General features: G+C 44.4%; 2 protein-coding genes across 14 annotated transcripts in view; one reads left to right on the top strand and one right to left on the bottom strand.

Moving 5' to 3' along the window:
* Positions 1-531: 531 nt before the first annotated feature.
* The window catches only part of LOC135895734 (venom factor-like), a 148,156-nt gene continuing 126,334 nt past the window's right edge, over positions 532-22,353 (bottom strand). Inside the window, exons 32-39 of the mRNA XM_070531692.1 lie at positions 9,661-9,706; positions 8,710-8,797; positions 7,708-7,882; positions 7,225-7,326; positions 3,474-3,590; positions 2,777-2,860; positions 1,782-1,932; positions 532-837 (exon numbers count right to left, since the gene is read on the bottom strand). Of these exons, the coding sequence (XP_070387793.1) occupies positions 615-837; positions 1,782-1,932; positions 2,777-2,860; positions 3,474-3,590; positions 7,225-7,326; positions 7,708-7,882; positions 8,710-8,797; positions 9,661-9,706 (986 nt within the window). The 3' untranslated portion in view covers positions 532-614. The remainder of the gene's footprint in view (positions 838-1,781; positions 1,933-2,776; positions 2,861-3,473; positions 3,591-7,224; positions 7,327-7,707; positions 7,883-8,709; positions 8,798-9,660; positions 9,707-22,353) is intronic.
* The window catches only part of LOC139046697 (uncharacterized), a 43,361-nt gene continuing 34,241 nt past the window's right edge, over positions 13,234-22,353 (top strand). The window contains exons 1-5 of one of the 13 annotated variants that reach the window (XR_011511320.1): positions 13,246-13,513; positions 17,525-17,571; positions 19,531-19,653; positions 19,966-20,059; positions 21,590-21,877. Coding sequence is in view for 8 of the 13 variants with exons in the window: in XM_070531722.1 (XP_070387823.1) it covers positions 19,612-19,653; positions 21,590-21,877 (330 nt within the window). In the remaining 5 variants the exon portion in view is untranslated. Of the gene's footprint in view, positions 13,514-17,524; positions 17,572-19,530; positions 19,654-19,965; positions 20,060-21,589; positions 21,878-22,353 lie in introns of all 13 variants that reach the window. The other 12 variants (XR_011511321.1, XM_070531723.1, XM_070531722.1 and 9 more) reach the window with 12 other exon arrangements.

Here is a 22,353-nt window from a genome sequence, read left to right as displayed (position 1 = left end):
TGGGATCGTTCCCCACCTGTGGCAAGTTGATTTTTCATCCACTCTCATTTCCATTAATTTATCGTTTCTTTACTCATTTTATTAAGCACAAGTAATTTACCCTATGTGGTCCATGGTGTCAATGTTTGTTGGCTCCTTATGATATGACTAAAAAAAATCGGCCCCTCGCTTAACCCCTTTTCTTCGCGAATGCGTTCAAGTATTTTCAGCTTGCTATGGGACTCGCATGATTTAACATGCAGTGAATTACTCCAGCACGAAATGTGATGTCCCCTTTAAGGATGAGACTAGTGCTACCTATAACATGCACTTTTGAAAAACTATGTTACCTTTAAAACAAAACACATTGTAAATGGCCGCTATATGTTCCTAATGTATTGATGAACATTTGTCTTATATGCGGCAACGTTAAGCTACACACACACAGCGGGTAATGCTGACGCTTGGCTTAGTGGCTTAATTGTGGCCGAATAAGGTCAGCAAGATCCTAAGAAGATGCATGTGCGCTTTGTCGAAATACAAGAAGCCGAATTTGAATAAACTGTTCCTAGTGTTTATTCTCCTTTGACTGCACCTAACAGGTCAAAGAAAAGTAGTGCTAAACCAGTAAGTGTTCAGGTGAAGCAGCGCGTCGTCTCGTCGGAGAATTCGTTGATGAACCAGACGACAAGCTTCTGCCAGTCGCACGGCTGGTTTGCCGGATTTTCTTTCGTCTTTCGACCGCGTGGCTGTCCTGACCTATCAGTGTTCCTCGCCTTTCCGCCCGCTCCCAATCTCTTGTTCTTCTTCGAGGGTACTTCGATCACAATGGTGTCGCTGTCCATCAGGTACTCGTATCTTTAAAGGAAGAGAGAAAGAAAGAGCGAAGTGAGAAATGAAAAATAAAGAAAGCGCTTTGTAGGGTAAATAAATTATTTTTAGTAGAGGACAAAGAAGGAGGCATAATCACAGAGACCTCAGCTATAACTTCCCTAAATCCTAAACGTGACGCAACAACGGTGAGTCCGTGGTATTAGGTGACCTTTTATTGCTCTACAACGACTATGCCAATGTGAGCCTAATTCTCACATATAGTTGCAACCTATTGAAGCAGATAAAAGGTTCTTTTAATTATGTCAAAATGACTTCAAGTGCACCCTTCAGTTACCATCGGGGTCGTTTCAGTTTGCTCCAAAATTTACTAAAAGGAAAGAGCAAGTGTGGTGCGGTAAATGAATAATGATGACTTCAAGGAAGACATATTAAGATATTTGGGGATTTCTCAGATTATTCAACGTACAAAGAAATAGCCCAGCAGCAGTTGAAATACTTCCTTCTGATTTTATAACAACTGTTACGGCTAAGGAATACCTATAAATTTTAGGTAGACCTCCTTGAGTGTGTCTGCCTGGCCACTCTTGCAACAGAGGTGCTGGGTTAAGGTTGTACTCGATGTTGTTTGCTAGCTTGGAAGTGTGGAAAGATCTGACATTGAAAGGCCGGCCATATCAGAGTACTTTATATGGAAGCGTCGACGAAAGAACTGTGCAACAACAACAATGACGACAGTGACAAAATACCAGATATTCAAGTTTGCAAACTAAGCAAACAAATCCTAGAGGGAAAGAAAACGAAAACAAACAGGGTACGTAGGCACTCGAGGCGCAAGCACGTAAGTCACGCTAACTATATAAACCCAAAGAGTGCTCTAATACCCGCGCAAAGGGGTAAATGCATACAAAACCACAGAAGCGTCCAGCATGTACAGACACAATGCGCGTTAATCAGTAGTGAACACTCACTTTTCATCGCCGAAGCGATCCTCCACCTTATACTTGGGGTCCATGCCCATGATGATATACTCGCTACCTTCCTTTATCTGGAGCGACTCACAGTGGTCGCGAGCCTTGATGACACGCGTATAGTTGGTGAGGTCTTCCTCTGTCTCGGTGCCTGCGATCAGCGCAGAAGGGACAGGAGTATTAATGCACACTAAAACAAGATATTCAGTTAATTGCACATATCGTACGTCACATTTCTGAAGTCGCAGATGAATCACTGACTGCGACACCGCAGGTTTACTGAGCCAGAAATAGGACAATCAAATCTGAACAATGGTGGCGACGCCACCTTTAAATTCCAGAAGTAGCTCAATGTGACATTGGTTGTTGTGTTGTTGGTTAGGCATTAATTCTCAGGAGGTAAGCGGTGCTGTAATCGGAAAAATAAAAAGAAAACGCGGCAGCTCGGTACCGTGTAGGCTCGTGCTGCAGAAAAAAAAAAAAAAACTTGGTTTGGTTCTTCAGTTTACGACAATATCACCGAGTGCTTTGAGGTAGGGGACGTACAGAGAGGGACGTTCTGCCCTCAATTAGTTTTGGCACGTAATTGTCCCTTTGTAAAGCGGCACGTACAATGAATGCACTTCTGATGGTAGCCGTATAATCAGCAGTACATCCGCTCAGTGTCGAGGCATCTTACGTTGAGCGATCATCGCCTTGAGATTCTACATGAAATGGGCTGTATTCTTTTTCTCATAGATAATGAAACCGCAATAAATGTGGCCTACAGAATATCGATCATTCTAGTACCGAATTATGCAATTTTCAGCGGCGATTTCAGAATAGCTATGGCGTGGTTTAGATGAGGCACAGAGGTGAAGAAGGTATACGCCGTAAATGAGCCAGGACTACGTCTCGTATACGTGCTTTCGAGTACGCACAGTTGAATAAACAAGTAATGCCTACCGATGTATTCATATAGGTTAGTGAAGAGGTGCGTCATTTTTCTAGCTTACCCGGTTTGAGCACTTTCGTGATGAAGAACGAAACCTCGAGAAAACCGTCTTTGTAAGTTTTGGTCTCTGCTGTGCCGAGCCACACTGAAAAAAAAAATGATCAGAACTAGCGTAAGCACTTTTCATTTTGTCTTACATATGCGAAACCTCCGTTCCTTTCTGCGCTAGAAATTGCTGCATCAAACCAACGAGCCTTCCCTTCATCCCTAAATTCAATTATGTCAATAAAGCACGGGACAGCTACCTTCGAGCAGTCTAGCGGAATATAATTACAAAGGCGCTTCATGAGCCAAAAGAATATGAAAATTTATTTTCATCTGCACGGAAGGCAAAGCATCGATAAAAAATTGGCTATCGTAACCTTTTTTCAGAGCCCTATATATGGCATATCATCTATATTACAGATTTTTACCGATGTGGCGCCTGTCATGCTTTGGCGGATATGGCGCCTGTCTTCAAACTCATTGATGTCCTCCGTTGCCAGGATAGTGCAGACATTTGCCACATATGTATGCCCTCATGCACGAGCAGTGCTGTATTGTGTAAAGCGCAATAATAAGCAGAGTATATATAACAGTTATGGTTTGACAAAATCAAGGCAAGCGGACAGCATCTGCAACCAAAGGCATTAAGAATACATAAACTATCGTTGGTTGAAGGGGAAAGTGATGAGAGGAACGTTTCAAAGTATGCGCACCGAAATCTACTGCGTCGCACGCGTGTTCTCTCAGGGCTTCTCGGCACTCCGCTGTCATGAAAACTTCGTTCTCGTTTTTAGTGAACATCTCCGACACTTTCTCGGCTGGGCAACCGCCTGTGGGGGAAAAAAAAATGCCCGTCACTCAGTGAAGGACTTAAGGCATCATGTAGCATATCCTTTTTTGCTAAAATCCAAGAAACGCTCCATAATGGCTCATATTATTGTAACTTAAGTAAAGAACACATTAAAGAATATTAATTAAAACAAAGCATCACAGATAGTAAACGCTTGACTTCACTTTTGCATTATCTCGTGCTTAACCATTGCCAGCCGAAAGAACAAGCGCAACATGATTGAGCAGTCGACGACTATATGGCACGCAGCTGGGCTCTGTCAGGAAAGCTACAACACATTTGGAGCAAAAGCCTTCTGATAGATTTTATTGCAAATACAGACGCAAGCCACTGAGCTGTTGGCTATTTGTAATTTCAACGACTGGCAAGCGCTTCAGCGGCAGGAAAGTTGCAAAAAAGTGCTGGACGTTCACTCAGGAAACGCAGAAAGATGGTAAGGTCAATGACCATCGCGTCATCAAGAAATATTTCGGGTTGCATGCATAATATAAGAAAAGTGCACCCGCTGCAGTGGCTTTGCAGCTATGGGCTTTGGCTCGTGAGCGCGAGGCCACGGGTCCGATTTTCATGCTGGGCCTGATGCACTTAGACATGGGGTGAGAAAGCAAAAACGTTTATTAAATTACGTGCACGTTTCATAACCCCACGTTGTCAAAATGAATCCAAAGCCTTCCACGACGGCATCTCTCATAGCGCAGTGTGCAGCTTCAAGATGTCATAACTCATCGGATTGATTTCATATAACTTAGTAAAACGCGGTCGTTGGCTATCGAAGCCACCTTGTCTGTATGTGAAAACTGGTCTTGGCCCGACATGGTAATACATTTACTGGCAGTCTACCTTTTGTGACCCCGCTTGAGAGAGAGAAGTGGTTCTTGTGGGGAAGGAGGAAAGGCTAGCACGCTTGAGCAACCGGATTTCATATCTTTCCATTCCCTCTTTCCCCTCCGCCAGAGTAGGGTAGCCAACAAGACGCATTTCTGGTTAACATCCCTGCCTTCTCTCTTTATTTCCTCATCCCCCGTCTCCTCCCATACATACTTCGGCAATATGGAGGCGAATTGTTTGTTGTGAGACGCCGAAATGTTGTGCGATGTCGACGAGCGCGTTGGCGCCGTTACGCCGAGGGACGCTGACGTTCAACGCTTGTAGAAGCTACAGTCGCACGAATATAGCGTTGCTTCATACAAACACACACACACACACATATATATATATATATATATATATATATATATATATATATATATATATATTATTACGATATCATCGAGTGATGCTGAAGGGACGAGCCGCCGCGAGAACGACGACGAAGGTGGGCAGAATCGTGCGCCGTGGCCTGAAAAATGGCAGGAATAGCATATTGGTCGGTCATCAGGTGTACGTCAGGGATTGACGACAGGGGTTTCAGCGGCCGAGTAAGGGACGACAATCGGACGCGAAGGTGGCGGCGGCACACGGAAGGTGCCGGAGGCCCGGTAGGCATCAGGAGCCGGGGCAGCGTAAGGCCGGGCGACAACGTCAGCGTAAGTTAGTAGTCCAGCTGCAGGCTGTGGAGGAGGGGCAGCTGGCAGCGCCGCGGCAACTTGCGTCTGAATGACGTGAGGAAGCAAAAGAGCCAAGGTTGCCGACGGCTCGGGTGTGCTATTCGCCAGAGTGAATTGGCGTGCGACTTCCTGACGGATCAACTGCTTTATCTCCGGCATTAAAGCAGGGATGTCGGCAGCGTCGCGGTCGAAATACAACGGAGATAGATACATGGTGTCTTGCTGAGCAGCGCGTGTTGATGCACGCTGCTTGCGCAGCTCGTCGTACTGCTGACAAAGCTGTATGACCTCGGCAATCGTCTCGGGACTCTTCGCGACGAGCATCTGGAAGGCATGGTCATCGATGCCTTTCATGACGTGCTTGATCTTGTCAGCTTCGTTCATAGATGAGTCGACGCGTTTGCAGAGCGAGAGCACGTCTTCAATGTAACTGGTGAAGGTCTCGTCCTGGCGTTGAGCTCGACCACGCCAACGTTGCTCAGCGCGAAGCCGGTGAAAGGCGGGACGGCCGAACACCTCAGCCAAAGTTGTCGTGAAAGCCGACCAGGTGTTAAAATCGGCTTCATGATTGCGGAACCATAGGTTTGCCACGTTAGTCAAGTAAAAGATGATATTTGTGAGCTTGGCACGGTCGTCCCACTTATAGGGGCTTACACGGCCATATTCGGCGAGCGAGTCTTCCACGTCGTGGTCGTCTGTGCCGCTAAATATAGCCGCATCGCGCTGCCTGAATGCGCCAGAGCAGACGATGGCCGGGGCACAGCAGCAGCAGCAGCAGCCTGGTTCGGTCCCGGTTCATCCATTGCAATAGGTGATGGTAGCGTCCGACTGCGGAGTTCCAGGATGCCGAAGAGAAACCCAGCAGCTCTACCAAATACAACGGGGGTGGTCGCCTAGCAGCACTAGTTCTAGGTTGTAGCGCTAGACTTAAACAGGTCGGCGCTATGTTGTTGTTTTCCTGAGTAGCCGTGGCACATACCCACAGTGGGGGATTGGCCAAGACATATATCGAAACGGGGAAGCAAATGATGATGATGATGATGATGATGATGATGATGTCCTTGATGAGTTTGGCGCTCCCCGCGAGTGGGGAAGCAAAACACTTCTTGTCGTCTTCGTCTCTTTCACCAGCCCCATGCCCATTGCCCAGTGCCTTCAGTACAATATATTACCATATATACATATAATATATAATACAGTGATGTCTGTTCAGTGCCATTTTCAGTGAAAGAATTTTCTGAACACAAGCACTTGTCTTCTTGAGCCACATGAGCTTTGAGCCATTGCGGGCAGTGTGCTGTTCTGCAAATGCCATCACGTAACCAGTGCTCACATAGAAATTAACCGTTCCTCCACAGGTGCCAGGGCTAGAAGAGTCCCATGCGAAAGCTACCGCTTTCATTGGGAAAGAACTGAAGCGGGACCAGCCGGCTGGTCGACGTGTTTGGCGAAATTTGTCCAAGTAGAAACGCTTTTCAATCATTAAGACGCAAGTCACTGCAGAACAGTCTGTATAAAGATGCAAGGCTTGGCGGTGCTTTTTGTGAGCTGTTAAACGTGTGTTACTCTTGCTGAATCCGTGCTCAGCCGCGTCACCCTAGGCCCATGGCCAAAAGTGCCTATCAGGCGTTCCGGTGAATACACCTGTACTGGAAGTGGCTGCTGATGTCCGGTGGCTTACAGAACATCGTGGCCCGTATTCACAAAAATGATTTTAGGGCTTGAATTGTTCTCGTAGGAGCAAATTTCAGCTAATCCTGAAGCTGTGGGTATTATTAGCGCAGCTGGCCGGCCAGCGGCAAACAGCGCTGACGAACGAAAAGCTTTGTGAATACGGCCCCGTATTTCTTTGCTTTATAATCACACGAAGCACATGAATTTGATCAAAGTGCTTACTTTCACAGCATCAGACTGCATTGCTGCAAGTTAGACATACAACTCTCTATCCGAATGCAAAGCAATTGTTCTGCCTACGCCATCCCTCCAAAACCGGCACGTACGTCAATATATACAATCTCTGCGAGGAGTTGTACCCATACGTATGTGGCAAAGGGACGAATGTCTCACCTTCCAAGCACGTGCACACATCAGAGTGGCCCGGATCCTTGCACTCCATCTTCAGCAAAGGGCTTGCACTGTTCGGTGCGTAGAACTTGGTGCACGATATACCTAGAAAGTAAATTGCATGTGAAGGAAGTCTGAACGAGCCGCTTTAAAAATAAGACGAAAAAGTTTGATCAACCTCACAATAATCCTCAAAATGAAGATCGCTGTGGATGCTTTGCATCGGCCTTTCAGAACATCGATATCGAAGACTGAAAGCGATGACCTATCTGCACAGAGATTTTGTTGCCAGAGCGAGGTCTTGCGTTCGCGTAAGCATTCATTCGCAGAGCCGTGGAAAGCACGTAATTTTTGCTGCAGAGACGCCAGCACGCTTCACTTTGCACAGACGACCAGCATACATATTTTAGCAACAAGCATCCGCCGCTTCTATATACGGGGATCGCTATTAAGGCTGTTCCAGGTGCATCGATACGCGCAGCTTACCGGGATTGTAGTATGCGTAGGCCTTAACGGAGCTCGACTGGAGTTTGCCCACGGTGAATTCTTGATCTAGACCGAACTCGACGCACACATCCTTGTCTGCCGGAATGGTTGGGAGGTAAAACACCACGCTCCTCTGGCTCAACTCATAGTTGTCCACAATTTTTTTGTTCACGAGCTGACAAAAAAAAAAGGAGACATTGAGCGGCTCAGGGTGCAGTTCACATAGTTTCACGGTAGATAATTCACTGACACCAAAATCAACGTTGCAACGTTCATTCACCGTCATCTAAATCCCAGTACATAAGCGCTTTAAACTCTATCCCTAACAGAATGCGACAGCCCCACAGCTGAGGATCGAACCGACGACCTCTGCCTTGCTAAGCAGCAGTGCTTCATAGCAACTCTGTCACTAAAGTAATCAATTGTTAACATTCAACGCGCATATTGTTTGCATGGATTGGTACATTTGCATCAACAACATATTTTACGTACAGGAACAAGATAGATTCTTTAAGAATTTGTCGTCTATCGAAATTACGGTTTCATACACGTGCACCGTCCGATCTAGGCTAGTCTACGAGACAGTACGCACCATGGCTAATTATTTTCTTTCGTTTTCTGCATGATGTGTTCTACCCGAGTGGTAAACTTTATCCTAGAACAACCGAACCCTCTCCCCTCCCTACCACTGCGTCATCCGTTGCAGCCTCAGTAAGGCTTCGATACATAAAACCACATCAACTATACAAATTAGGGCAGTACAAAAACAAACAAACAAACAAACAAACAAACAATAAACACAAGTCATAAGTACGTTTCAGCTCTGCCGACGGCGAAGCCAAGTAAGATCGATTAGCTTCCAAATATTTTCATGACATTTGAACGATTAGAGCGTGAATCTTCTTTCTTAGAAGAACTACGTGGTAGAGAAAACCAAAGAAATGGCGCACATTCGCATCTTCACTTTACTAGATGGTAGTCACATGGTAAGGCAATTCTTACCTCTTGCAAGTCGGCTGCAACAGGCTTAAAACCCGACATTAGTCCAACGTCTAGAATGGCCATGCCTCTCACATCTTTCTCCAGGGACCTTCGAAGAGAAGAGGTAACCTGTGTATTGTATCTGATGATAGAAGCACTCTATGCAGGCTTTAGTATAAGAAAGCACATTTGGGGTGGTAGTTTCAAGAAACACAACTTTATAAGTCTTGCGGACATCATAGTCACTGCAATGGCCGGGACACGTGCTGAGTTGGATGAAGACTACGTCGGTTGAAGCAATAAGACTGAACTCTACGGGAATGCGCAGCACGGCCAAGTCAAAACAAAATCGAACTTTTACAAACAGTAAAAAAAGATAACGTGCGATAAGAGCGACCTAGTGAGAAAATTGGACACGAATTTCGTGATTGAAGCTGGTATGGGGACGACTGCAATGCTCTGTTATAGTTGCCGCTTACAAGAAGACAGTTTTTAAAAAGGTTCTTGACGTATTGTTATCTCTAGCTCAACAGATTCTTTGTTGCGTCTAATTACTCTTGTGATGTTACTTCGGCGTACAACAACAGTACTTCTGCGATCCAAAACAAGGATTTGCGCAAAATGTACGATTTCTTTCCGTCGTACACTTGGGGATGACTTTCTTAAAGTGTTTTTTATGCTACTTGAATGCACAATTCCTATTACACTAACAATTAAACCAGGTTACCAAGACATTGAAGAAGAAAGCCCGTGTTTTTACCGTAAAAACTGTTTTTGCTTTTCAAGAGAAGCTTTCTCGAAAAATCGCAGACAGAAATGAAGGTTTCCCTTTGTTACAGAGAAACTAATGCGCGATACCGACGCTACGAGGCTAACATCCGGCCTGGTGGCTGCATTTTGGTTTCATGCGCACATTTAATTCTCCGTATTCAGAAATGACCTCTTTCTACCAGGAGATGTTCCCAACCTTACCTCGCACAAACTTTCATTGCGTACGTCTCCTTGAAGCCTTTGCCACCTGCATACAAATACAATAAGAACGAAGTAGGCACCAGAAACTGCAAGGTTTTGTCTTTGAATGAGTGCTCGGGTTCTTTCGTAAGGTGTATACTTCCCTTTTACGGTGCAGAATTTGTGAGGGGCACCTTATAGGGCCGTTAGGGGTTTTACACAAATGCCAGCAACACAAACATAATACAGTCTACTGTATGTTTAGTGCTTGAAGTTATATGCGAGGTCTGGCGGAATGACGCAGTTTGCTTTGCTCCCGAGTACGAAGTTGTATCGAATCCTAACAAACTTGTTAGGAACATAACAAGCACAGTGTGCTTAGGTCGACCAGGAAAATTATGTAGTGAAGAGAATAAGGCTTATTGTATTGTGGTGCAATCCTGGCCGTGGGCGGTGGTCGCCATTAATAGAGGCAGGCTTCGAAACCCCTATTTTACATTAATGAGATGACCACTATGGTTAAAAAAAATTATGGGGTTTTATGTGCCAAAACCACTCTCTGATTATGAGGCACGCCGTAGTGGAGGACTCTGAAAATTTCGACCACCTAGGATTCTTTAACGTGCACCTAAATCTAAGTACATGGGTGTTTTCGCATTTCGCCCCCATCGAAATGCGGCCGCCATGGCCAGGATTCGATCCCGCGACCTCGTGCGCACTAAGGTGTTCGGTGGTAGGCCATCATCGGACGTGTTGGGATCGCCTGGTTCACGCTAAGTTTCGTGTAAAGCACGCACAAACTAGCTTACCTAGAAGTTCTAATCGCGTGAACCTTTCGTTCACTTAATAGATTTATGTCGGTGTTAAAGAAGCGGTAGGAAGCCAAAATTAATCATGAGTCTTCCACAGCAGTTTTCTTTCAATCCCACTAACATTTGAAACGTTAAACCCAACAGATTGTCCTTAAAATAGTTGCTGCAGATTTAAGAGCTAGTAGATAATAGGTTGAATGTTGCTGCTGCTTTGAACTCGATGTGCTAGCCTCCCCGGCGACGCATTACATCAAGATATTTGTGGGCTAGCCATCAAAATGTCTAAGTGAGCTGATTGTAGACTGGATATACTGGATATAGAGAGACTGTCGTGCGAGTGTAGAAGATGTGAAACTGTTAAAAGATTTCGGATTTCATGTGCACATTTGAACTATTGAGGAATGATAAACTCCGCGGGTACGTGATTGCCGATACTAAGAAAGCCGTACATAGCAAGACGGACATTTACCGGTTTACCTTTCTGCCTTTTCTTTGCTTATCTCTTTCTCCCCTTCTCTATATGTTGGAAAAACTACTATAAACCGCTAAAACCCACTCTTTTTTGATTCCAGTGAACTCTAACGCACCACAATTGCGATAAAACGGGACATTGTTAATTCATACCTTCATTTTGGGTATAAAAGGCATGTACACAATTTTACAGATTTTCTCTCTTTTATTGTGCCATGTGGATTGGTTGTAAGTGGCATGTTTCTGGGAACATAATATATCAGCGGTGTCTCAAAATTGAGTGAGAACAAAAATTTAGACTCCAAAATCGTCTTGGACCTCCTGTCTGAACGTAGCACCTGTCTGCAATGTTACCAAATGTGCGCAAGCTTTCAAACTACCTGAAAGAATATTACCAAAAAACTAGATGGAAAATGCAAAGGTGACGTTTACCGTACAAATTAGCTTGTCAAGAAATCTCAACAGTCCAAAGACGCGCGGGTTGTAAGAGTTGGAGTCGGGCATCAATTAAGTGGTATCTGACCCATGCAGTCGTCCGACTCATCCACGCTAAGGACGTTGTTGAAGAGAGGGACTTGTCCTCATCGGGAACGAGGAATACGGGATTTATTTACAATATTTACATGAAGGGTGGAGAACGTTACATTTCAATAGTCTAGCATGACTGAAAATGAAAGCACACTGAACAGCAGGAAACGGCTGCCTAAAAACCCTCTGTCCTTCCTAGATTCCAAGGTTAGAGAAAACTGCCGTTCAACCTTCGTCCAATGGGAGCGTCCAAAGTCATCGTAGTCAACCCGCCTTTGAGGGAGAGGGATCACACATTCACTTCACCACTTTAATTTCACTGAACACACCGAAGTGAGTGGTTTCTCATAGACTGGGATTGATACGCTTGACCCAAGCAGGCGCCTCTTGATCACAGAGCTGGCCCCGCAGCTAGCCGCCGCATCTGTCCATTGACTTTGACGATTTCTGGGGCCCGTGAGAAAGCACCGCAAAACACCATTTTGCAGGAGTTCTCTTGCTCCAAGCAAACCGTGAAGGCGACAGCGAATCAACTAACGATACTCGGTCCGCCGAACGTGGCTAGACATGCCGGTGCCGTTGGGCTGTCGAGGAGGCGCATTGTTGTCTTCAAAAAGCGAGTCGTCGCAGCGGGCCGGGAAGGGTTCGAAGGTCGCTTCTCCGAAGATCGCTACTCACGCAGGTCGATCGAAACAACTGCAGCGGGCGGTGGAAGGTTTGCAGTTCGGTACCCCTGCAGGCCGATCGTAACAGGGTACGTTTACCTTGGCATTCTATGGTGCATTTGTAGATTGTACGCCAGGTCGCCCGCTTTAAATTAGGCGTAGTGTACAGAGTTCTATATTGTCACGTGGTAGTGACGTATAAACAACACAGTAGCAATACTGTGAAAGCCGAAACTAACTTTTATTGGGCAAATCTGTGCCCACAAAACAGGCTACACTTTAAGAACGGCGACAGCGGCGAACACTGTTGGCGATCGTTAAAATCTGATCAGCGGGTAAAGCGCGTTGGCTTTTATACATCAGTCGTCGAATGTTCCAGAGTAATCGCTAGGACCCGCGTATCTTCCACAAAGTTCTATATTATTCGCGTGGTGCATACATGCAATCAGATTACGCAAGTTTACGTCACAGACAGCGGATGGAACCATCGATAACATTCCAGAAACTTCCGATACATGCAGACGCGTCTTGCGCTGTGCGATAACATTTGCTAGGCGGTGAAACGTGATCGCACGATAAAGATAAACAAGTACACGTGTCAGTATTGTATTTTGATGGTGTTTGTTGCCCAGGGAGCGTTCTGAAGTCCGGATGGAGTAACACGCGCCAAGTTAGTGTCAAATTAAGGGTTCAGTTACATTTGCTCGAAAAAGAGAGTTTCAATCTGTGGGACAAACGTAGCTAACTAAAAAGAAAAAAAATAATGATAATGAACAATGAAAGGCTCTTGGCATACGGCGCCTGTTCCTTCAAATATTCTTACGTAAAGGAACGAGAAGTTCTTCGTGGCATGTGTTACCAAGATATGCTTGCAAACAAGTCTTAAATTGTGAACTTCAAATTGCGACAATGTGCACAAGGTTCATGTGCACCATTTATTTAAGCAGTTCTTGTATTCTTTGTCTGCGGCCCTATATTGAACAACACTAAATATGCTTTGAAACTGCATGTGCCTGTAGGAAGGCTGGGAGCGGAAAGACAGATTACCGGGGAGCTGGTGCACGCAGCGGCAAGGACATCACGTGGTTATCCACGACGAGACGGTCATTAGAGGAAACGCCAGTTCACGGGATTGGCCAGTCGTTTCAGCGGGTGCAAGAGAGAAAATCTGGGGGCGTTTGCGCCTTAAATTTCTCCCTTTACCTAGGTACCACGGAGGAGCAGTTTCTTTGCTCGTTCTGTCCCTAGGCGTGCCTTGGCGTGGCGGCATTTTGCCATGTGTCGGCTGGCGATCCGTGCGTCGTGTACAAGTTTTCCTCGTGCGTCTCCTTGGGTGTTGCTGGCACAGTGCACTGGCGCGAACGATTGTTGTCGTTTGGTCAGTGGTCTCCCGTGAAGGTGAGTATGATATGGCGTTGCCCTGTCACTACCAGTGTCACACGTATACTTCTGATCGCGATCGGCACCGATCCGGACCGAAATTCTCGACTGTGATTGGGTCTCTCGCTCATTTTGTCCAAAGGAGGCAATCACGACCGCGAAATTCGATCAGGATCGGGCGTGATCGCGATCAGCGGTGAGCCAGAACACAAGATACACACACAGCGCACACTGTCAACAATTTCATTGCGAAAGCATTGCGACCTTTGAAGATTAGAGCATGGCACTAGTCACTTGATAGATATAGCATATATTACATATATAGCAAAATATATAGCATCTTTACAGTTTGCCCTGTGTGCGCGTTTTCGTTCCTTGCTTGTGCCTCTGTCACACTGGTATCTTACCGTCCTCGCGAATTTTTCCATGCGTCGAACGCTTCGAGAGGGCTCAGTTGCGCGTTATTCAATTGCCATAATTTAAACTTTAAAATACTACTAACTTGTAGCGTGGGGTCCTTTTTTTCACGTTTCTGTGTCTTCGTCCGCTTCCGCTGCTGCCTTAGTATGTCAAACGGCAAACTTCTGACTGCTGTTGCAGAAGTCTTGGCGTCACAAGTTGGCGGCTGGACGTAATAATATTTATTTTAAGTCCAGCACGCTTAGGCCTCCGCCACTCCAATCTACGGACTATCCTGCTTCCAGCTTTGATCTCCCCACTACCCCTTGGGTGCCCTGGGGAACCTGCGCCGCCTGCTTTATTATAACCTCAGGTCCTCTCCTGAGGCCTCCGGTTGCATGTGCCCTCCTGGAGCAGTGCTTGTAAAAAATCCAATCTATCGTCGCGACTTAAAAAGCGACCTGCGACTTATACAACACCAGTCAGAACCTTGCCTGTCGAACCAAGTCATTCTCACCTAATTATTTAAATGATTAAGCGACTTCTGTAGGTGTCGGTCAATGTCATATTAGGCGACTGGTGAATTTGTTCTCTTTACTGGACGGATCCAGCATCTCGGCATGTATTTTGTAGCTGTGTATTCGTATAGATGTAGGAGCTCGGTGGGAGATCTATCAGTGCAGGCAGCATGTGCTAACACCATGTGGCAGATACTGCTTGATGATTTCTAGTATATCATACCCGCGCGCAGCTATCGTGTGCGCCACAGCCCTTATAAGTTATTTGGCTCAGCCATAAGTTCCAGCTTTGCTCCGACACCACTTAAGTGCTGGTTTCCCATGTCTGTCTGTCCACCCAGTTCTTTAAGCTGACAATGGCCGCTGTCATATTAATTTTCATTTTTCGTTGCCAGGATCGTGATCCCCAACTTCACATTGCATTAGTACAAATAATAAGAAAACTTTGACCACTATTGTCGCCACTTTGATTAAAGTTCAGGTCCTTGCAATAATGTGCATTTCACTGTTCAGTGAAAAAGCGCTGAACAGACTTGAGTGCCCGACTATAGACATCCTACACCTAAGTTCTCTCTCTCTCTCTTTCACTCCCCATTCCCCTCCCCACATGTAGGGTAGCAAACTGGACTCAGTCTGGTTAACCTCCCTGCCTTTCCGTCTTCCCTTCTCTCTCTCTCTCACTGTTCAGCTACCCACAGCACTAGCTATTAAGCACTTTTGCTCCATTCTATATCTGTCATGAAAAACTAGCATCAACATACATAATTATGGACACTATGATTCAATTATGCACTCAGCATCTCTGTAAACTTGCAACATTCACCCTCTCACGCATAAAGCGCACTCTCAAGGGCCATCATAAAACAATATCTATACATTTCTTTTCTTGGTAGTTCTTTGAAAGTATATTTTTTTCACTAGAAGGTTGGTAACAATGAGCACCTCACAGTCATGGGCTACCAGTTTGGTGCAATGTCCCACTCATTATAAAAATCTTATACTAGATGGATCGTCATTTGAAGAAAACCAATTCTTTAACAAATGGTCCATTCTGCGTTATGGTTCTACCTACCTGTCTTCTACAAGCAATGCATTCACATATGAAAGAACTGTATATAATGATAGTGATGAAGCAGTGCATCTGAAATAACCTTTGACATCATCACAGGAACTTGGAAACAGGTACCACATAGTGATAACTTCGATAATCATTAATCATGTCTTATACATGGCTGGACATGTTTTCGTTCGCTTCTGGCCTTCCTTGGGTCACATGATATTTTTCTGTACCTCACAATGAGACCTTGAAGCATAGGCATCTAAGGCTTTCACCTTAAAATGGAAGGATGCAAAATTGATTGCTTCAGTGTTGCTTCCCCTGAAAATGAACTTCTTGTACTTTGTTTAATTTATTCACTTGAGAAATGCACATATAATACCATCCATGTTACCATAGCAGCATAGGCGGAGACTATGTGGGGGGCTCAGGGGCCCGAGCCCCCTCCGGAGATTTCCCGGGGGAGGGGGGGGCTGAGCCCCCCACCCTAGGCGAAGCCGAAGCCTCCCTCCCCCTTCCCCCCCCCACACACACCTAAAGTGCCAATACCAGTGCTTTGTCACCCACATCATTTGAGGTTTCTTTTCACTTTCCTCGACTTTTTCCCTTGAAATTTTACTGAGGCTAATAGCTTACTGCATCCTTGTTGGCGCAGACTTGAACGGCTTTTAATTAATATTTTCGATTATTTCTGCAAAAAAGAATGTTAAATTATGCGGTTTTATTTGCCGAAACCACGATCTCATTGTGAGGCACCGCATAGTGGGGGACTACGGAAACTTGGACCACGGGGGGCTCTTTAACATGTACCTAAATCTAAGTACATTGGTGTTTTCACATTTCGCCCCCATCGAAATGCGGCCGTCGTGGCCGGGATTAGATGTGGCGATATCGAGCTTAGCAGCCATATTATCTCGAGCTTAACACGAGATAACATGGCTGTTAAGCTCGAGATCTGGCGATCTCGAGCTTAACACCATAGCTGCAAAGCAACCACGGCGGGTCACTTTATTTCTTCAAATCCTGACAATAGGGGGACACGGCCATCAGAAGCACTCGCGGTGGCTGCCTTATCCATACTTTCTCACTTCAACATTATTTTAAATTTCCACTGTAAACACCATGCACATATGCAATATATTTAAATATACACACAGGACAAAGTTTATAATATTTTTGAAAGAGATGGAGGCAGCCAATCAAGAATTATTTATAACGGTATGGATAGCCTATGTCTAGAGAATGAATATGTTGTTGTATGCTCACGACGCTTCAAATTGTTTTGCGTGCTTTTTTGATCATGAATGAAACCTATAAACTTCACTGACCCCGTCAGCAGACTCTTTTATCAACGGCGTATGAAATGCACGTGAATGTTGTGTGTCTCGGTGTTGCTTCTTTTTACAGTAAGTAATGTCAACGACTCATGAAAAAAAGAACATTTCTAATAACTTACAACATTTATTACGGATGGTAACATCATCACTTACATGCAAACGTAAATATATACAGAGTGTCCCAATTAATTATAATGCACCAAGATTTAAAAAGAGAGCAATGCGTTACTCGAAGAAAACCTAGCGAATATTGTTTACAGTACATTGCAGTAGCTGCTAGTAATTTTTTCGTTACAGATTTAATTTGATCATTTAATTAATTATCTAAGTCGACATGTACTATCCTAATTATCAAATTATAAATGAGGCATCTAAAGGCACAGCCAAGGGACATCTAACTGCGATATTTTCAGCGACGTACTAATTGCGTACTAATTTTTTATGATAGATAAATAAACCCTGTGAAATATGGAGAATACCACATGACTGTGCTCCCACTCGCATCATAAAGCAGCGCCCTCGAACATGCTCCCTCTGAGTAATCCAGGATGAAATAAAGGAAATAAAGAAACACATTGTGATCGACCTAATGCCTCATCTGCCGCATCCCTGCTGAAGTAACACGTCTCGTTTGGTGTTACCTGGAAAAAAGTTGTGATAGCTGTTGTTTTAGCGTAGATAAAGTGCACGGATTTTTTTTGATTTTTTTTTGCTACAGAACCTGTCACCACGAAAGTGAATTGACGTCAGTGCAAAGATTTAAAGGTACGTTTTGTTCCATCCCATTTGCCATGTGTTTCTCTAATGAGCACCCAGTAAGCATGATCCTCGCCTTGCCATCTGCAAATGGCAACAAGAGGAAGACTGCAAATATGTATATCACTAATGGAAGTGTGGCGGTAGACCAAATGCATCGACTATCATCAGAAGTTGTGAAAACCTGAGACAAACCGGCAGCTTCAACAAACCGGCTGAGGACTCCACGTTTGAGTCCTAGCCTACGCAGGGATGTTCTAGCATTTATGGCCTCAAATCCTCATGCTAGCATGCGGAACGTGGCCGCCCAGGTACCAATTTCCAAGTCAGTTTGGAGAATTCTAAATGACAGCCTTTCACCCGCCCCACCTTAACCAGCAACAATGCTTGCAAGATAGGGACCCGTAGAATCGTTTAAATTTCTCGCAAAAGCCCATGAGTCATCATACCTTTTGAGCAACATCATGTGCACAGATGAAGCCAATTTTCGCCGAAACGCCTAGGTACATTTGCATAATGCGCACTAGTGGAGGGACTCCAATGCACGCTGTGTGAAGTGCAATAGGCACCAGTACCAGTAGTTGCCCAAATTGTGTATCAGAATTTATGCTGGTGCTATAATCGGTCCCATCTTCTTTGATCACATACTCACTGGACAGTGTTACATCAACAAAATCCTTGAAGGAGTGGTGGATGAGTTTCTCTGTGAAGTCCCGCTGTCACCTCTTCCACTTCTGTGGTATCAGCAAGATAGGGCACCCGCACACAGCAGCAGCCAAGCACGAAACTGGCTGGATGCGACTTTCAATGCGCAATAGATTGGAAGGCACAGGCCTGTGAATTGGCCCGCTAGGTCATGTGACCTCTCTCCACTCGATTTCTTTCTTTGGGGTTATTTATGTGAATGATCTTGCTTACGTAATTGAGATAGAGTCAGATTAGTTCAAGGCAAGGATAACGGATGTCTGCCGTAGAACTCCGGCGTCGGTCATCAAGAAAGCCACTGAAGATGTTTCATATTTAAAACAGCACCAAAAAACACGGACAAGGAAGGACACAGAACGAGCGCTGACTGCCGACAACACCTTTATTGAAGTGTGCACAAATATATACAATTCGCAATGGGCATAAAGAGAGTAAAAGAAGAAAGGGAAGGCGAGTCATTGTCGTTCAACTCCTGCTGCGCATGCGTCAATAACATTAAACTTGAGCAAGGTTAGTGACATGTTAGTCGCACATTCAGCCACACAAACTATAAACAAAAATACTAGTGACCTATTTCACTAAGTGCCCCTTAATTCATAGAATAAGGGTTCTCTCTTCTTTAACATGTCCAGCCTGCTCAATTGTTAGCGGCGGTGTGGTGTACAATCTTTACAACGAAGTGACCAGTATTACGAACGATTTTGGAGGTCCCAGGCACTTTCTTATGTCTTTGACTGTACATGTCAATGCCCATGTATCTGTAACCCTGAAGGTCCAAGCCAAGTAGGTCCACTTGCTAAGTTTCTGGTACTGAGTAAGATGCATGCTAATCCCATTTTTTTTAAGACTTGCATGCCAAAGAACCAGCAATAAGTGCAACATTTTTGCTCAAAGTATAGATCAGAAGACACTTCTTGAAGCAAACCAGCTTGGTGCCTTTGTACAAATGCTGCTTAGTCACTAAAAGTCGTACCATAACATGTTTGAGGAAAATCGATTAGAACATTGATGCTTTAATGCAGTGCTGCTGTCGTGCTTAACACCGCACTGTAAGTCAATTAGAACACAGTATTTTCTCATTCCAATTACAGTGGAATCTTGCTAATCCCAGTGGTTCTGAGGCACCACAATGCATTATTGCTGTAAAAATTTTGCAAAGCCTTTGCCAGTAGGCATTGAGCTGTCATGCTCATTTCAATATGCCTTTGTCTTCTTCACAACCTTGTGTTATACTGTGAGATGTGGATCCTTCAAATATTACAGGAACTTGCATGGCTTGTGTACAGGATACAACATTTCTTGGGAGTGTTCTCAGCCTAGGTTGTGAAAGACTGCTTTAAACTCATGGGGACAACTGAGAGTGACAAGAGGCATTATTTTGTTGAGGTAAGCAATCCTTAAGCTAAACCAAGAGGTAGTATGCATGATTGGAACTGAACTTTCATATTGAGTGAGCAATCCTCTAGCAGCACTGGCACGATGCTTAGATCTCTGTGCTTCGTGCAGTTCTTTTTCTTTGCCTTGTTGTTGCCACAGTGTTTCACTTTCCTGCATTCTTGTCATTGACTCTTGCTAAGCTTGTGCAATTTTTCCTCCATGCAAGCATGGACTGATTTATCTTCTGTTTGGGAAACAGTCATAGTTTGTCCAGTGACCCACTGGGCTATGTGAATAATGTACACAATGATACCATTTCAGACTTTTCAATCATCATGATGTCGATGGCACTGTCTACAAAAATCACCACTGGATTGCCCCTCTTCAGCGGGCAAGGCAGCAGCAGCACCAATAGGTGTGGTACCATGATAATGCTTACTGCATATGTTCTGACCATCCCTTCATTGCTTCATAGCTTCATTGCCCACATAGTCGGTGCCTTAATTTTATTCCTACATATGCCCAGGTGGTGTCCCAATCCTGTAGCCCTCTGGTGAGTGTGGATATTGAGATGAACCATCGCCCTATTAGACCAACTAAATGTACACAGGATAAAAATTGTAAAATTTGTCCCCCACTTGATTAATGGCTAATGTCATGACTATTGTAGGGTTGATAGCTCAGATATGTTGAAATAATTTTTGCTCTTCAAAATGAGAAAACACATGACATTGCTGAACTGTGGCTGTTCGTCAACTCTTGATATTAAACAATAAAAAATCTTACCGCCCTCAAATAGTTTGTGCGCGGTTTACAAGCTGGAACATACATTCAACAAACTTTCTCCTCAAAACTTAATATCGCTTCTCAGAATTACAATATTGAAAATTGTTCATGGCAGAACAGCTCTTTTTGCATCATTTTGTGGAGTCTTGATAACAGCAATCCCTTGCTATTGAAAGTTGTAACATTCTTTTCATTAACAGTGAAGTTCGAATTCTTTCAAGTCCTTTTAAATAAAAAAAAAATATAGGAGGCTTGGGACATATTGTGATATAGGGCCTATGCAGGCATTTTTAAACTACTGGAATAACAAGTTAACATTCACGAATGCTTGTACTGAGAAAAAGGTACTGAGTTCGATTTATCTAAGCAGTGGTTCATACACACCTCTGACACCACCCCAGGAGGAGCCAAACACTGCCAAACTTTTTCCAATATACCCCCCCCTCCCCCTCCTTACTTTCTCCCGCACGCAAGAGGTATTTGCCAAATGCCAGTTAGGTCAGAAGAGACAAAATAGAAAGGTGTCTTTTTGCACCTCTTGTTCATCGAGCAATGTTTAAGAAAAAATGAGGACATACAAGGCACTGTTTCCAACTAAATTTTTTATCCAAGAAAACCAATATACAGTAAACTACCACTTGAACGTCACTTGAACAAATTATTCAGCTGTACGAACTTTTTTATATCCCCCATCGAAACGCCATTCAACCCAATGCAAATGCCTTTCAGTTTAACAAAATTCAGTACTGTGGCATTCCACTTCTGTGAACATATTCTGCTACATCATCATCATCATCATAATTTTTATTTTCACCACTGGATACAAGGTGAAAAAGGGAGAGCCGGAAAAAAAGCCGAATTCTCTTCGGCTTGACAAAGTTCCGGTCTCCCAGACAGGCACGGAAGCAGCTGGTGTAGCAATACAATTACGGATAAAGTGTGGATATAAGAGTTTTTAAGCACAAATACATATAGAAATTTTCATGTTATTACATGGAAACTAGTTGTAATACAGTTGTGTCAAATGACTCCCAGTATACAATTATAATCTGTTATCTTGCATATTATTATTTAACACAGGCTCAGTTGCATATATCATAGTGGACTTGGAAGCACCAAACGAGCGCGGATGCTGATCAAATTTTTTCTGATCGCACAGATCGTGCTGTCGAGGACCGGATTCGTCGACGCAGGGTCTGAGCATGCGCTGCATCAGGCCTATCTACTGCTACCTCTGGCTGTCTGCCCTGCTGGCTTCATCGGACGAAACAAGTCGCAGGAAGCTGTACCACGTGCACTGCACTGGGACCACCTGACCAGCACGGTGACGTCGACAGAGACACCATGGCACCCGGATAAAAGCAGCAGCCTTTTCGACGTTACCTTCAGTGGACTTGGAAGCACTGAACGAGTACGGATGCTGATCGAATTTTTTCTGATCGCACAGGTTAGTGACCAGCATTTAGTCTCTTCAACTAGAGACAATGACGTAACGTTAATGGTGCTCCCAAGTCCACAATGCTGTGTTGCTATTTTGCAAGATTGTTTTAATGTTGTCTGCTTAATGTTACTAACATTCGGAGACGTTGAACAAAATCCAGGTCCTGACTCTGATTCAGATGAATGTTCGCAGCGGGAACTAATGAAACGCATTCTGAGAGAACAAAAGGAAACGAACAAAACACTGAAACAACTGTCTTCAAATATCAAGCACGTGGAGACAATAGTTGCAGATTTGCAAGAAAGAATGACAGTTATTGAGAATGAAAGGAGATTATGGAAAGAATGCGAAGACAAAATAGTACACTGCGAGGAATCTTGTAAATCTACCATGACGCAAGTAGAATTTCTGGCATCGAAGGTCGATGATCTAGAAAATAGAAGTAGGCGGAATAACCTAGTAATTTATGGATTAAGAGAGAG

Source organism: Dermacentor albipictus, chromosome 1 (assembly GCF_038994185.2).
Source record: "Dermacentor albipictus isolate Rhodes 1998 colony chromosome 1, USDA_Dalb.pri_finalv2, whole genome shotgun sequence".
NCBI classification, from domain to species: Eukaryota; Metazoa; Arthropoda; class Arachnida; order Ixodida; family Ixodidae; genus Dermacentor; species Dermacentor albipictus.
The sequence above is the reverse complement of the archived record's forward strand: the minus strand, read 5'-3'. Positions and strand labels throughout refer to the sequence as shown.